At 35.6% G+C, this 16,938-nt stretch overlaps 1 protein-coding gene across 4 annotated transcripts in view; it reads right to left on the reverse strand.

Moving 5' to 3' along the window:
- The window catches only part of ZFPM2 (zinc finger protein, FOG family member 2), a 459,697-nt gene that overhangs the window by 336,693 nt on the left and 106,066 nt on the right, over nucleotides 1-16,938 (reverse strand). For 2 of the 4 annotated variants that reach the window (XM_045896074.3, XM_045896073.3), the window contains one exon: nucleotides 9,107-9,208. The exons of the other annotated variants lie outside the window; for them this stretch is intronic. In XM_045896074.3, coding sequence (XP_045752030.1) covers nucleotides 9,107-9,208 — 102 coding nt within the window. The remainder of the gene's footprint in view (nucleotides 1-9,106; nucleotides 9,209-16,938) is intronic. 4 annotated transcript variants of the gene reach the window in all.

Here is a 16,938-nt window from a genome sequence, read left to right on the forward strand (position 1 = left end):
TCCAGCGAGAGATGGGAGTTTTTCCAGCTTCATGTCCAAACCTTCTTATATATATTCCCACCCCAGGTAATTTCATCTATTCCAATGAATTCCACTGCCATGTATACTTTGCTGACTCTCCAATTTCTATCTCTAGACCAGACCTCTCTCCAAGCTTCTGGACTATATATCCAAGATTCTACTCAACAACTCCACTTGGATGTCTCACAAAAGCTGCAAACGACATATTAAAAATCCAACTTCTCTTTCCCCCTATCCATGCTTTTCCTTCAGTCTTCCTTACCTCAGTGAATGACAACAAATACTCAAAGTTGAGCAAGCCACTTTCAATCACACCCTCAAATATATCCAGGGCTCTCTACAAACTACTTTCATCTCTTGATAAGACTCTTGCTTTTTATTGACCTTCTTCTATCCATTCTCCACAGAGCAGTCAGAGCAGTTTATTTTTAATGCAAATATGAGCATGTGGCTTATATGTATAACATGTCTTCACGCTGACCTTGAAGTTAAATCCAATAATGGTATTGTGGACTACAAGGCCCTGAATCACTGAAGACTCGCATACTTTAAAAGCTTCATCTTATAGCACCCTTTCTACTCTTTATTATTCCGAAATATGTAAATAATGAGAAAGAATTAAGCACATATCCTCCCTTTCCTTTATTATTTAGGGGTAATTAAATAGTGGATGATGGAAAATTTTTCAGAAGATAATAATATCAGCTAATAATACAGAAGGGATGATAAAATGTAAAAAATCACAATTGTACAAGCCCTAATGATATATGGATCCTGGCAATAATCATTAGGTGAAGAGTTGAATGAGAAACTTCATAATGGATGGATCAGGCTGAAAATACATGAACCTCCTGGCACACTGTAATATCACTACAAGTGGGACATCCCATCTTTATGTAATAGCTACTGATATGAACCAAAAGAAAGCACCCAGCAAGGTATATGTAGTATTATTGCCTATAGTATTGAATCTAAATGTATTCAAGGATCTAGACTTAACTACCCAATTTATAAGAAATATGGGGGATAAGGGTGCCTAGGTGGCGCAGTTGGTTGAGTGTCTGACTCTTGGTTTCAGCTCAGGTCATGATCTCAGGTTCCTAAGATTGAGCCCCTAGTCAGGCTCTGCACTCAGCATGGGGTCGACTTGGGACTGACTCTCTGTCCCTCTCCTTCTGCCCCTCTCTCCCTGCACTCTCTCGCTCTCAAATAAATAAATCTTAAAAAAAGAAATACAGGGGATAGAGGAGCATGTTACACAATGGGTGCTAGCACACAATTTACCTAATCTAGAATGTGAACAACACCCCAGGATAAATACACCGGTTTGTCTAACAAATAAGTGGGAGAGAGGAGTTGAGGGAAGATTCAAAAGACTTGAGAATCATATCAACCAATTTGTGGACCTTCTTCAAATCCTGATTTGAACAAACCAAACATAAAGACACTATTTGAGATAACTGGGAAAATCTGAAGACAAACTGAGTTTCAGATAATATTAAGAGTTGTTTTTTATGTGTTATAATGCTGTTGTTTGAGGTTATGTTTTAAACAAAAGTCCTTATTTATCAGAGAGCCATACCAAAGCACTTATGTGTGAAATGGCATGATTTCTGTGATTTGCTTTAAAAGATTGATAGATAGATAGATGATAGATAGATAGATAAAAGGAAACTGATGAAACCAGACCAGATTGGCAAAAAGTTGATAATGTTTGAAGCTGGGAGATAGGTATGTGGGGATTCATCAAACACTTCCCTCTTACTTTATGTATATTTTAAACTTTGCATATTAAAATATAAAAATTTAAAATAAAAAATCAATTTAAAATATTTGTTCCTCAGATAAGTCATCATTGACTCCCACCCCTCATAACGTGGTTTAGGGTGTCATTTATGTTTCTTCTGTAGAACACCTATCACATATGCAGTAAGCACTCAAAAAAATCATTATTATTACAATTTGCAATTTCTGAGAGAGCATAAATTCTCTGAGGTAGAGACCGCCCTGCCTTATTTACTGCTACATGTCCTCGAGTCTGGCACAGAGCATTGCAAATATTTGATACTCAATATACAGTTGAATAAATAAATGTTTGCCTAACTAACCAGTTTATTTCATCTTGTGTAATCAATCAATACCACCCTTACAAATCGTCTTCTAGCAATCTAGTTCTAAGTCTGTGGCCCATTTATTGCAAGTGTATGTGTCTGTATGCACTTACTTTTATTTTCCATATTTTTTAACTACTTCTAATGCATGCCCCTGTACTGGTCTTTCCTTCTCCTGAGCCCAAGTAAGTCTTTTTCTGACCCAGACAAAATAAAAACAAATAATGACAAGGTTTAGTTTTTCTTCCAACTTTCCAGAGATGAGAGCCAATCATATTTTTAGGTATTTTCTCAGGGCAAAATTCTGAGTCAAGAAAAACAACTGATGCTAAAAATCCTTGTGCCAAAATAAATATTTAATATATGTGTTTTAATGAAGGAGGTTATAAAAGGGATAGCAAAGGTTTCTCTTCTATGTCAGTTCCTACTGACTGGTAGTATCTTCCTGGAGTGCTTTGTGGAGGAGAATTCCAAGCTGAATTATGGCTCAGCAGGAAAGAGTATAATAGAGTCCCATTATTAACACAACTGAGGGTGAGTAGCTAATCAAAGTAGGCAAACTGTGAAACAGCAATACAAGGTTTATATTTTAACTTATAATATACAAAAACATGTTTAATAATAAAACTTTTGATGTAGGTCCTAGACCTTTTATATGTGTAAGGCCCACTGACTGGTGTTCCACTAACATCAACAACATTCAAATGCTTCATCTACAATTTCTAGTCTGTTTCAGTAGCATAGAGTAAGAATGTAAAACTACTGGATTGAAGGCGATTGGATTAAGGATATATTTTATGCAGGACTTTGTAACTCAAAGACATTTTTCCTAACAATAATCGTAAGCACTTTGCCTCCAACCTACTTTTTTTTTTTTTGTCGGGTTTATGTGTGCCCTAATTCTACATGAGAGTGAAAACTGGAGTAAAGAAATAAGATAAAAGGAACTTTTTTACTGAGTTTATGTGGCATTCTGTTCTACAAAAAGTAAGGCTTTCATCTTTTAATCCGATATCCACTTAACTACATTACAGAAGATTTATTTTGACCCCCTCTTGTTTCATAAGGGGCTCAAAAGTCTGTAGCAATTTTTGACACTTTGCTATACTGTTTTTCTGACACCCCCATACACACACACACATACACACACACACCCCTCCCTGCCTCATTTTCATATGGACACAAAGCACTGGGATAAAATGATGGTTCATTATAGTGGTACAGAGCTCTTATCTTCATCCGGCAAGAGTCATTTCCTTCCAAAGATTGAAATGCAAATGTGAAAATTAATGATAACTGCATTATCTGATAGCAGAGATAATACCAATTCACTGTCAGAGTAATACACAGTCATTCTACGATTTCCTCCGCTTCTCACAATATTCTTCTTACTGTCAGACTATATCTATGGTTAACTATGTTTCATAGGTTTCTGTTAATTTACTTCAAATGGCATTTCCCAGATCTTATATCTACCACATTTTCCCAATCAAAAAGGAAACGAAATCAGAACTGTAATCTCCAAGCCCTTCTTTGGACTAGTAAAGAGGGAGGGAAAAAAAAAAAAAGAACCCTGTATCTGTATCATTAGTGTGTACTTCTGTCTCCCAGTGGTCTTCTAGCTACCATTCCACTTCATGCAAAACACTCCCATCTTCTCAGTTTGAGGCACAAAGCAGAACCAATCCCATCGTCCGCATGTATCCTTCATGCTGAACAGCAACTGAATGAAGGAACTTACTGATAGATTTCGTGATTGATTTTTAGTGCAGATGCAACAAGTACATACATCTGATTTTATGCTAGATATTTACTGAAAATTTATTTACATTAAAATTCCTTTAACTGAACCACCTTCTAAGGCCAGTTGGATAGACTACAGTTACTATAATCACGTGGTGATACTACATAGCAAAATTATTTTGCAAAGTTAATTCACTACACAGATGTTCAATGAGGGCTTAACATCTGTAAGACATGGTCATGGCTACTGGGCACAGCTGCTGTTATGGTACAGAAAGTGATATGAGGAGCTATTTATTGAGCACCAAACTTCAGGTTTTACATAGAAAATCTCTTTAACGAGGTAGTGATTATTATTAGCCCCGTTTTGTAAATGAAGAAAATGAGGCCTCAGAGAGTTACTTACTCAAAGTCACACAATTCATAAGTGGCAGAGCCAAGATATAAATAGCAGAAATATTTTTGGTCTTTTCCACTCATTATACTGTCCCAAAATAATTTACCTCAGACAGAAACTCAGATTTCCATTTAACAATCTGGGAGCAAGTCATGCTGTTCTGGAATGCATAATACAAAAATAATTTTGAATTTTATACCAGTAATTCATCAAATCATCAATACAAGGTGTGATTTTCTACTTTATTATTATTGAATCACCTCAAGTGCTTAACATGTAAATACCAAAATAGAAGTGCATGTTTATCTTGATAAGTCCATGAGAAAGAATCTAAGTGACTACTTGCTCAAAATTTTATATCTGTGCATATTTGTATTAATACATATTACTTGGGGGTATATGTACTTATTTGCACAATTTGAATAATGTGATACATTCATTTACCAAATAAAGCTCTTGGAAATTTCAATTATTGTGGCTATGAGCCTAATGGTAAGACTTAGGTACGTTCAATATTAAACCAGAGAAATCAGATTATTTACTATTTCTTTTATTTATTTATTTATTTATTTATTTATTTATTTATTTGAGAGAGAATGAGAGAGAGCACATGAGAGGGGCGAGGGTCAGAGGGAGAAGCAGACTCCCTGCCGAGCAGGGAGCCCGATGTGGGACTCGATCCAGGGACTCCAGGATCATGACCTGAGCCGAAGGCAGTTGCTTAACCAACTGAGCCACCCAGGCGCCCCTATTTACTATTTCCAAATGCAAAAAGAAGTAACCATGTTTTTAATAATGTAAGCTAGAGAGATGGTATTCTTAGCATTAATGTAAGATGTGACTTTTAAGGTGCTCATTTCATTAAGGTGGAGAATGGATTTAGAGTGATTTCTCTGAATTCTTTTCCCCACATCTCCCTCTACATCTAAATACAGAAGTCAGCACTCAAGACTTCAACCATGGACTGTGGTTCTAAAGATTTCTTAAACGAGAGAGCCAGAAATATAAACACTATTTTCAAAATGAGGTCAGCGTTCTAACTGCATGAGAGGTTCTAGGGTAAGGGAAGGCTCTTATCATCTAGCAAATCCCAAGCTCTCCCAAGCTATCTGCTAGATACTTTCTATACACGATCTTTCAAATCTGTAATGATACAGATCCACATAACAAAGTTAGTTTCAAAGTAGTTACTTTTCTTCCCATTTTAAAGATAAGCAAACAGAGGCCCTAGCTGTTTAATTTGCTTGAGGTCACAAGACTGTTAAATGTCAGCGTGCAAACTCAAATACAGATCTGACTTTAAGAGTTGTTCAGTTTCTTCTGTAGTTTAGAGCATCGGGTTCTCATGCTTAATTATTGATTGCATCAGTGACAATCCATGAATCATTTTAAAAGATTAAAGAAGAGAAATGGCATCAAAAAGAGTGTGGACAGCATTATGCTATGCCTTTAGACTTCTGTCTACACTTTCCACAATTATTAGTGCACAATAATTATTCATTGAATAATTAAATGTATAGGACTACTGGTAAACTGAAGTGCTTATGTGGGGATAAAAGAAAAGAAGGGGTATTGATTTTAAAAAGAGACAGAAAGGAAGTATAGGCAAATGCAGAGGAAGAGATAGTAGATACCAAGCAACATTATCATTTAGATTCCAAGCAAGGTAATATCAGGGTAATTTTTTTAAGAGCAAAAAAGAAAAGTGAAACTTGAAAACAGTTGTGTGAAATACTGAAATAATGAGATAATGACTAACATTGGCTTGAACTCTATTAGCTTAGTGTGGGTCTAGCTTTCCTTTCAAACAGTGAAAGATTCATAAAAACTTGAAGAATATTTAAGTAAGAGTCACAAATATTTAAACATTAAAAAATTTCACCATAGAAATGTTTGCAAATGTAAGATAATTTTTCTAAAGATTGTTTAGGTTCTGCCTAATCATAAGAGTTAACAAAGGTGTGAGCAATTACTAAATGCACCTTTTAGTTGGATAACAAATAAGGGGAAAAAATTGGCACTGGGGGATTTACATTTGATAAAAATGAAACACTTCAAACAAGAGTTGATTCATTACTGAATTGAGCCATCAAGAAAGGTTGTGGAGTCGTCTTCCATCAAACTCTTTCAAACTCTTTAAAAATAAGATAAATCCTGATCCATCTTAAATGAAGTCAGCTCTATGCCTCAAATTTCTTTAGATAATTTCCTGGTCTTTTGATTCTGTTCTATTTTTATTTAGAGAAAGCTGTCTATCTTAGAGTGACTATCAGGACTGGGTGGGAGGACTTTAAAATTAGGAGAACCTTGAAATCACGCCTGGCTCATAACCTCATGTCTTAACCAATCATTTGCAGTTAAATTCAAAACTAGATGCTTAGTATTTTAAAAATTGTATCAGATATATTATTGGACTTAAAAAAATGCTGAGAATTTTAAATGGGTCCCCTTCAAGGCTCAACAATTCCAAAGCCATAATAATGACAAGTAGAATTTTATGTGAGTGATCTGATTTAATTCTCACAAAATCCCTAAGAAGTGTGAATGCTATTTTCCACATTTTACAAATGAGGATATAGGAACAGGGAGAATAAGCAACTTGCCAAAAATCACTCAACAGAGTGGCAAATCCAGATTTTGAAGCTAAACCCTTAGAACAGAGAGCTCGATTTCTAACATGTTGAGGAACTGTCACTAAACTTTGTCCTGACTGAAGGAAAGTAATGAAATTTCTACCTTAAAAAATAAATATCCAACAGATATTCTTTTTTTAAAATATTTGAGAGAGTGAGAGAGAGAGATCATGAGCAGGGTGGGAGAGGTAGAGGGAGAAGCAGACTCCTCGCTGAGCAGGGAGCCCGATGCGGGACTTGATCCCAGGACCCTGGGATCATGACCTGAGCCGAAGGCAGACGCTTAACCGACTGAGCCACTCAGGCCGCCCTCCAACAGATATTCTTTTTTTATGAATCAACCTCATTAATTCAGGGCTTTCAAAATCATGAAAACCCCTTTTGCTGTAAAATATCTGTAGGGAAAAACCTGTTATCAATTTTACAACAAACAAAAAAAAGAACTTTCTTATAGGCCCACCTGCTTAGAGATATACATTTTTCCTTTAAAGTATTTACATATTCACATGTGCCACAGAAAAGAGCATAAACATTTTCATGATAACTAAATAAAAATTTCATTAAATCAGATACATAATATAAATTTAACTCAACAGTGAAAAATGTCATCCTGAATGACACATCATTCTTGCTCCTCTCTCTGTCTCTCTTTCTGTAAGCTAAGAGTGCAAGTTTGTTTCTGGAAAAGCTTCCTGGGAAAGGTGGCATTGACTGTGCATTCTGTGTTTCATAATTTACCACCTTCTGAATCGGCTTACTGACTCCCAAGTCCCAGGGAATACTGTGGGCCCCAGCCTTGAGGAAAGAAGAAAAGCTGCCCCCTCCAAGTTTACGCTATGGAGGGGGCGGCCACAGTCACACTTTGCAAGTAGGCATATCCAAAAGGCCATCTAATCTAATTTCAAATGTAAAAACTCTTCTAAGTAGCATATACATACCTAATTCCATGAAGAAAGAACCATACAGTATAAAGTTCATCCACCCTTCTTAAATTAAATGTAATCCATCAGAAAAAAAAAAAAAAGTTTCCCAAAGATTTTTTTTTTTTTAATCAAAGGAGTTCTTTCCTACATTGAGAAGACAGAAGCATTATGCAATAAGGTGAAAATGCCAGAAGTCTACACTGTCTTTCAAACTCCTAAAACGTGGTATTATGGTACTTTAAATATAACACATTTTGATCCAAAGTCTCATAGAACCATTATGCTATAGCATACAGAATACAAACATTTGTGTGTATCATGAATAACATTAGAAATGACATCATAATAATCAGCTATACTGCATCTTTATTTTTGTTTGCATTATATTTTCCAACTGCTGGTTTCAGAAAATTACCACTGGAGTTCTCTCTTCTTCACGCACAGCAGAGAGCAATTTGCAAAGTCATGCAAGGGTGAAAATGTGATTGAAATATAGGGATCTTTCTTAATGAAAAATGTTACTGCTTTAGAAATTATGGCTAAAACTATTACAAAAACCCGCTTATATCTTTAAGCCCTATGACATAATAGTCTCCATTTATAAATATACCATCAGTTGTAAATTACTTGGCATCAAATATAAAGGTTTTTTTTATTGAGTTCTTATGAAGTGTACATATTTACATAAAGCTATATTGGTGTTTAGGAGTATTTTGATCAATTTTTGTGTTTCTCAAAATGGTTCAGTATCAGGATTCTTAAAATCAAATTTAATTTTCATTTGTAAAAATGAAAATATTGCCAAAACCTTGAATCAGATGGGAGTATCTGCTGATACTGTCTAAACTTCTAAATAGAAACTGAGATTTCATCTACGATTTACAACATGACTAAATTGAAAATATTTCTTTATAGTATTGTTACCTGCTTAAAAGTTTAAAGATCATTCCCAATTTGAATGTAGATATAGCATAAAGATTTCTGTTAAAAAAAAAAAAGGCAAGTAGAATGAACTAATTCTTAGATGACTATGAAGTAAAAAAAAGATGGAGATTTCAAGCAGAAGTTAACACTGGTTTTTGTATTTTAACAAAAAGATAAAAATCTTCTTTAAATAATGATGTTTATTTAAACTTCCACCATAACCTTAGTACACACACAAATACAAACACGAGCTGAGATTCTAAGAGTTTTACAACCTAATTAAAATTTAAAGGAAAAAAAAGTGAATCCCTGATAGTAGCAACAGATGATTGAATTTTAAATTTTCTTTCCTACCTGGACCATCCCAATCATCTGTCTCAACTCTAGGCTGGCCGGGCTTTTCTGACTGTGTGTCCCCATCTGATTCTGCCGTCTCCTGGACTCCTTCATCATCACCTGGAAAACATCGACACACAGACAGAAGGGGAAGTAATTAAAGCTCTCTATTTGGCATTTAGATCCTGGTAAAGGGATACCCTTATGCGTATGTCTACGTATATGTTTGCTACATATAGTTGTCATTATACTGATAAAATGCCCATGATTTATCATTTTGATATCTACTGTGGCTTTATAATAAAGAAAATCAGCATTAGTCTGTGAATTGTGCAAGACTGTTGAATCTCAGATCTGTACCTCTGAAACAAATAATGCAATATATGTTAAGAAAAAAAAAGAAGAAGAAGAAGGTAGCAGGAGGGGAAGAATGAAGCGGGGGAAATCAGAGGGGTAGAGGAACCATGAGAGACGATGGACTCTGAAAAACAAACTGAGGGTTCTAGAGGGGAGGGGGGTGGGAGGATGGGTTAGCCTGCTGGTGGGTATTGAGGAGGGCACATTCTGCATGGAGCACTGGGTGTTATGCACAAACAATGAATCATGGAACATTACATCTAAAACTAGTGATGTAATGTATGGGGATTAACATAACAATTAAAAAATTTAAAAAAAAAACAAGGGTGAACCCTAATGTAAAAAAAAATAAATAAAAGATGTGAAAGGGAAAAAAAAGTTGTATTCGGTTATTAAAATTATATATAAAGAAGAAAATAAAAAAGTAGTATGCAATTACTATACTGCTCTCAGTACAGAAAACCTTAGCTCTCCTATTTCCAAATAATAATTTTTATAAAGGCAAGATGCAGCAAAACAAAAACAAATGAAGGCTTGGGGTAAGACATATTTACATGTTGGGCTGAATTTAGATTATTTTGCAGATTCCCCCCAGCTTTAAATGTGTTAAAACTTGGTTGTATTTTTTAAATGGGTATAAAAAGGCCATCATTGAATGCTTAGCATATGTAGCATATGAGATGAGATGAGCCAGTGACTCAAGTCTTCACAACGCAAGAAGCTATAAAGCTATACTTGTTCTTTTTTTTTTTTTTTTTTTTTAGAAAGAGAGCATAAGGAGGGCAGGAAGCAGAGGGAGAGGGAGAGAGAATCTTAGGCAGGCTACACGCCCAGCACGGACCCCGTTGCATGCTCAATGCAGGGCTAGATCTCACGACCCTGAGATCATGACCTGAGCTGAAATCAAGAGTTGGATGCTTAACTGACTGAGCCACCCAGGTCCCCAAGCTATACTTGTTCTTGATAAGTGTAGCTAGTTCACACTGTTTCATGCCTTTCATTTCCACATAAGAAAAAAAATGTAATATATTTTGAGCAAAAAGTATAGTCATGGCAAAGAAGATATATTAACAATGCAATTGCATTTTAAAAGTAAAAAGTTTAATTTGTAAGTACCTTCACTTTAAGTGATAAAGTAACTGCTTTATAGGAAAGTAATCCATGGTGACATGGTACACACAAAAATATTCCATAATATACCTACTATCAATGATAATAGAGATCAGAACATAGAATACAAGAAAATGTGATGTCAGAAATAAAGAATGCATACCAAAAACCTGGCAACTAAACCCTGAATCTAATAATGCCAAAATTTTTAAATTAAATTGTTTACCCACCTAGTCTTTCTCTGAAGTATTCAGTAAATATTTTCCACACAGTTGCCCAAATCTATAATAGTACTTAATTCTTTATATGATTATTTAAAAAATGCACTGAATTCCTAAAAGCTTTACAAGTAACCTAGAAATTACAAAATTTTCAGCAAACTATTACTACAATTGACATTAACGTGATGTTGATGAATTCTGAAATTTAGACTCCATAAATTTTATATTCATTTCTATATATAGCTTCACAAAATGAATCATTTTAAAAAGTGGAATAAAGGTAGAGAGCATGCAGAAGCCCAGCGACAGTTCAGTTGTCATAATTTCCACAACAGAGGATCGTTGGCTCTGGCAGGTAACCAAGAATAAAACATACACCCCACACCACCAAACCCCATGTCTGGAATTGAAAGATCTTTGAAAGTTGAGTTCTCTCTTCTTTTCGGGATGATCACCATGAATAGCAATGAAGTTTTTTCCATAAAATAATAGATACTGAGTATCTACCATGTTTAAGGAACTGTAATAGGTATAGAAGGATATACATGGAAAAATATAATACCTTTTTGGAAGTAGTATAAAACCCATCTAAGAGAGTAAATTCACAAATAATGAGAGTGCAAGACAAGGTCCAAGTGCCATAAGAAAGGTACAAAGGCCCAGGAGTAAGATAAGAGTTTTAATCTGTGCTCCTTTTTACAGGTCACACAGAACAACATAGACACATCAACCAATTATCTTACAAGATCAGTGGAAGAGTTCTGCTCTCACTTCTCAGACACAAAGAGGGATGAATCTCAGCCTGCACAGACAAGTAGGCTCTACTGCCTTATAATATTTTCAAATACTGTGAACCCTGAACTAACTAAGTGCTGCTCAGCCCAACCCTGCCTGTCCTGGCCCCTGTCTAGGGAGCCCCTTTATACCTCCCCTAATCCAGAGACTAAGGGTTTAAAGCCTGTTCAGCAGGCTCTGATTGGTCAGAGCCCAGGTTGTACCGGCTGTTAAATACTTTAAAGAGTATCCCTGCATATATGTAAGTATTGAACTAATGCCATGCAGGTAGCAGATTGGCATACCTGGAATCCTACAGTATTCGCTCTGACAGAGAACCCTGATACTTTATATGAACTGGTTATTCGCTGCTTTGCCCCTTCCTGTTCGCCTCCATTGACTCTCCTCCCTCTACGTTCTACTTTGTCCTTTGTGCCCCATGGAGGCAGGATTCTGTGGACCCCATCACTGGGGCTGCTTTGTTCTCTGATTTCTGGTTGGATTCAATCAATAGGAGGCACTGATAAGATCAGAGGATTAGAGGGCAGGAAGAGGGAAGACAGGTCCGTATCCCTCAATTCTATCCTCTTGGATGGTCTCCAGTTGTAAGCAATGGCTGTGTTGTACATTTAGCACTCCTGGGAAGTGGTCTGCCTGCTTCTCCCATGCTCCCGCATCACTGTCACTTCCCGTGACTCTTCAGATCAGGAGGGCTAACAGCTTCCCACTGTTTCCAGCCCCTGGGGGCTTCACATCCCTTGTTGGTTTGGTTCCCTTAACCCTATCCACACTTCATACACTGTCCCTTCACCAAACTCTCTTTAGTGAAATCCATTGACCAGGTTTTCTTCTGGGACTCTACTGAAGCATTATTATGTTCATGGTTTTCATCCAGTCATGGCTTATACAATAATTTGTAGTAAACTTTCTTTAAATAGACTCACTTTTTATAACATATAAACATATTTTTAAAAACAAAACTCCTTATCACTGCTATAAAAGAAAAATCAGTATTAGATGCCCATAATAGAAGGTAATAATAAAAATAAATACAATAAAAATAAAGGTAACATTATCAATTTCTCCATATTGTGTCTATTTAGACTCCGAGTCTCTGGTTTCATTTCCCTGTAATAGAAAGGAAAAGTAACAAGTTAAGCTATTTAAGTCATGGTAATATAAAGATGAAACATTCTCACTGATACACAAAGAATATAAGAAACTTGAAAACTTTCTCGCCAATTGATTCAATGCTACTTAATGCAATAATCAGTATAGCACCTTAACCTTCTTGAGTACCCCCAGGATACCTGACCTAATTGGGGGAAATATGACCTTTACAACACTTCACTCTTCATGGACACTAGAATCCACACTAGACTCTGCCATCTACTCCAATAAGCTTTTGATTGTATTTCCACTTCTGAGTGGAGGTTTAACTCAGGACAATAATGCAGGGGAGCTTATAAAGCAAAGTGTCCTCCCCAATAGTGAAGAGTACAGAATGCAACCTATAATTTTAAACAGCATCTATTCCTTCCAAGCACTTTTCTCATGTCTTATGAATCTTGAAACAAGGAGGGGACTCAGGAGATGATCTGAGTCAAATTAGAAATTTACTAACTAGGGGCGCCTGGGTGGCTCAGTTGTTAAGCGTCTGCCTTCGGCTCAGGTCATGATCCCAGGGTCCTGGGATCGAGTCCCACATCGGGCTCCCTGCTCCTCGGGAAGCCTGCTTCTCCCTCTCCCAGTCCCCCTGCTTGTGTTCCCTCTCTCGCTGTGTATCTCTCTGTCAAATAAATAAATAAAATCTTTAAAAAAAAAATAAAAATAAATAAAAAAAAAGAAATTTACTAACTACAAAATTGATGCACAGACAGGATCAGTAACTTATGCTTGATCTTATAGCTGCCATATTTGTATCTGCATAAGGCACCTTTCCTGAACCTTCTCATGCTTGAACAATAAGTGCTTCCCGGCCATCACGGTGTGACCGATTGAAGCAGCTTTTGGTAGATGTCCTTTCCTCAACAAGCAGGAAGTAGGATTATGGGAGAGCATGAAGGGGCAGCGTCAAAGTCACAAAAACAGCAGTTTATTCAAGGTTAGGAATTAAATTTGAGTCTCCTAACTGCCAGTCTAGCATTCTTTCCAGAACACCTTTTCTTGCCTCTGCCATGCACCACCCCCACCAGCTGAGTACAGAACTGTGCACACCTGAAAGAGCTGAATAATCCCAGAGCAACACATAATGAAGCAAGCATGAGACATGCTGTTAAAAATTACATACACAAGGCTCAGACAGTAAAATTCTGGGTAGAACCACTTGGAGAGGTTAAGTTTTATATTCAAATACTAATTATACCACCCTGGTGGCCACACAAAGGAGTACATCTTTCTGAATTTTACTATTACATTTAAATTGTTGGAAACATGTGGTGCCATGCACAATTTGATCAATCATTAACATTTACAATGCATAGTTTTGAAGATACACTGAGATATATACTTTCTCTTAAGGACCATATAATCTAGTAAAGGAGCTAGGTAATATGCATAAGAGAAATAATCACTGATTAAAACCTACAATCAAGGTGGTCAATAAATAATTCCAAATGAAAGCACATAAGATATAGAAATTCAGAGACCAGAAGCATAAAATGACATTGACCATGGAGAAGCTAGTATAATTAATTCCAGAGCTCTTCATATTGAAGGCAGTGAAAAGCATTAGAGGTATTTCAGTAGGGGGCTGATATGATCATGTGACACAAATACAGTAACCAACATATATTTATTGAGTTTCTATGAACACATTTTGGCAGATATCTGGTCTTTGAGTTCCCCCTTACTCATTCCATAACAACACTCTAACCCATGTCTCAGACATTCTTGCCCAGAATTTTTGTGAGACTATAGTTAAGTCTACTCTGAAATATTTTATTAGGCAAATTACATTATTTAGAGGGAAAATAATGAGAAATATAGTGGGAAACAGTTATGTTTGGAAGACTGTATTACAGAGTAATCACAATAATCACAAAAATCAGATGTTAAAAGAATCCAGTTGAATCTACAAATGTTCATCTTTATTGAACAGAGATGATATAAACCATTCTTTATTAATACATTAAATTAACTTTTGAGTCCCAGGCACTGGGCTGAGCACTAAGAATACAAAACAAAGATGGTTCCTTTTCTAATATAACTTACAGACTAAAACAGAGACAGATCAATAGATTGCAATCTCATGTGGTGAATACTTTGATGGGAGCAGTCCAATATGTGACAGGAGCCCATAGGCATGACACCTAGCCCAGACTTGGTGCAGAAGTTTCCTGGAGGAAAGACCCAATAAAATTTCTGAAATTTTGGAGGCATAACCTGAGATAAACCTGAATTCTTTAGGTTTAATGCCCTGAGGCTCCATGATTGAAAATCATTTCTCAGATTAAAAATGAAAGCTATCTCCCCCCAAAAAAATCCTTATAAAAACATTACAGTAATTAAGTTGCTGTGCAGAAAAAATGGTGGTGAAACTAAAGACATTTCAATGATGCATAAGTAGAATCCATACAAAGTTTTAGGATGCTAAGAGAAATAGTTTGAGAAATGCTGCTACTGTATGATGGTTAAAGGAATCAAGTCCCTTCTTTTATTCAGTCTAGGCTAAATTTACCCAGGATCATCCTCATCTACTATCTACTGGGAAAAGAAAATAGCAGGATGACTACAAATCTCAGCAGATCCTTGATGCACAGAGAAATTTGGTAAATCACTCAAAATGAAAATATTATAATTCAGCCTATTAGGGGCTTGATTGAACTAGTAATTTCATATAATAAAATACTTTCATTAAATGTCACTTAACTGCCAAAATGGAACTATAGAGCTTAGATTTCAACTTGTACCAACATCTGGAGCAATACTCAGTATTGATAATCCTGATTCATGGAACAATTTGCTCTAATTTGTTTCATTATGCAGCACATATAATTAGAACTACTGAAAATAAATATTGCAGAGTATTTAGTTAAAGAAACACTGTAAAGATAGTTGATTGTATACAATTAACAGCTCAAAAGAAATTACATTTTGCAACTGTTTTAAGCTATTTTAAAACGGGGTCAATGTGCAGTATATATATCACATTAATAAAAATAAATCTAAGACAAAAGAATAGTTTAGAGCCCTTGATCAATTATTTAATCGTGTTTTCTTAAAGAAAAAAATGCCAAAAAAGGGAAAGATGACCAAAAACATAAGAATGTCATACAAAGTAATACACTTGAGTGAAGAAAACTAAATGGGTTAAAATTAAATTTATATTCACTTCAACATCTACTATGTGCCATATACTAAAATCATAAAGATGAATAAGGCAGAGAACATGTCCTCAAGCTTGGGTTCTATATTAAACCTAAACATGGCTACCATTTCTTGAGTACCACTCAGCACTAGCTAAATGCTTTATGAACATTGCATCAATCCACCCTGTACAGTATCCCTGTATTTCAGAAGATGCCTACACATTGCTAGCAGATCCAAGAACTGACCCCAAGCTAATCTGACTCCAGTGACCATACTCCAATATCCTATTAGGATATTACAGTGAAACTCTACTGAATATCAAGCAACAAAGAGAACTGGATGCGATCTGATAGTTGCTTCTCCTCTCCATATTATAAGCCCTGTTTCTTCATTATGCTTACATATTAAAATGAAATGTTTGAGGATATAATATTTATAGGCATGATTTTTTCTAAAGTATACCAAAAAAGAAAAAAAACAAAACAAAACCAGAACCTAGTAAAGTCAACTACACATAGGTGCTTAATCAATTACACTGCTCACTGACAAGTGATAAAATTAGATCTTGGTTTCATTCTTTTTACCATAACCTACTACAGTACCATTACATTTGCTAATTAATTGCCTTCAGCACACTATTTCTATTTAATAACTAAAATAGGTCACATTTGTCAACTTTTAGACCCTTCATCTTCTAAGTTTCTCTCAGGAAACTAGCTCTCATTTTTATGGTAATGTTTTTACCAAATTCATTTTTAATTTTTTACTAATGAAAAGTGAAATGATTAAAAAATAATTTAATCGAACGTGAAATCTCTGAACTACTTTTAAGAAACACCATTTGTTTCCCCCTCACAATAGGGACTTGCTTCTTCCCTTTCAATATATTTATTCTCATGGAAAATTTATAAATAGAACTTTATTTTGATACAAATCCAGCTCCAGCTTCTTCTTGATTTGAATGGAAATGACTTTACTGACCGTTGTTTTTTTCCTTCTATCCATTTTTTGATTCTTATATGTTTGAAATCAGTACTCCTAGTTGCTTATGAAAAAATGGCATGAATAATTAATAGC

The sequence above is a fragment of the Mirounga angustirostris genome, unplaced genomic scaffold, assembly GCF_029215605.1.
Source record: "Mirounga angustirostris isolate CCGP_5_RB_7025 unplaced genomic scaffold, mMirAng1.0.hap1 SCAF_4, whole genome shotgun sequence".
In the NCBI taxonomy this organism is placed as follows: Eukaryota; Metazoa; Chordata; class Mammalia; order Carnivora; family Phocidae; genus Mirounga; species Mirounga angustirostris.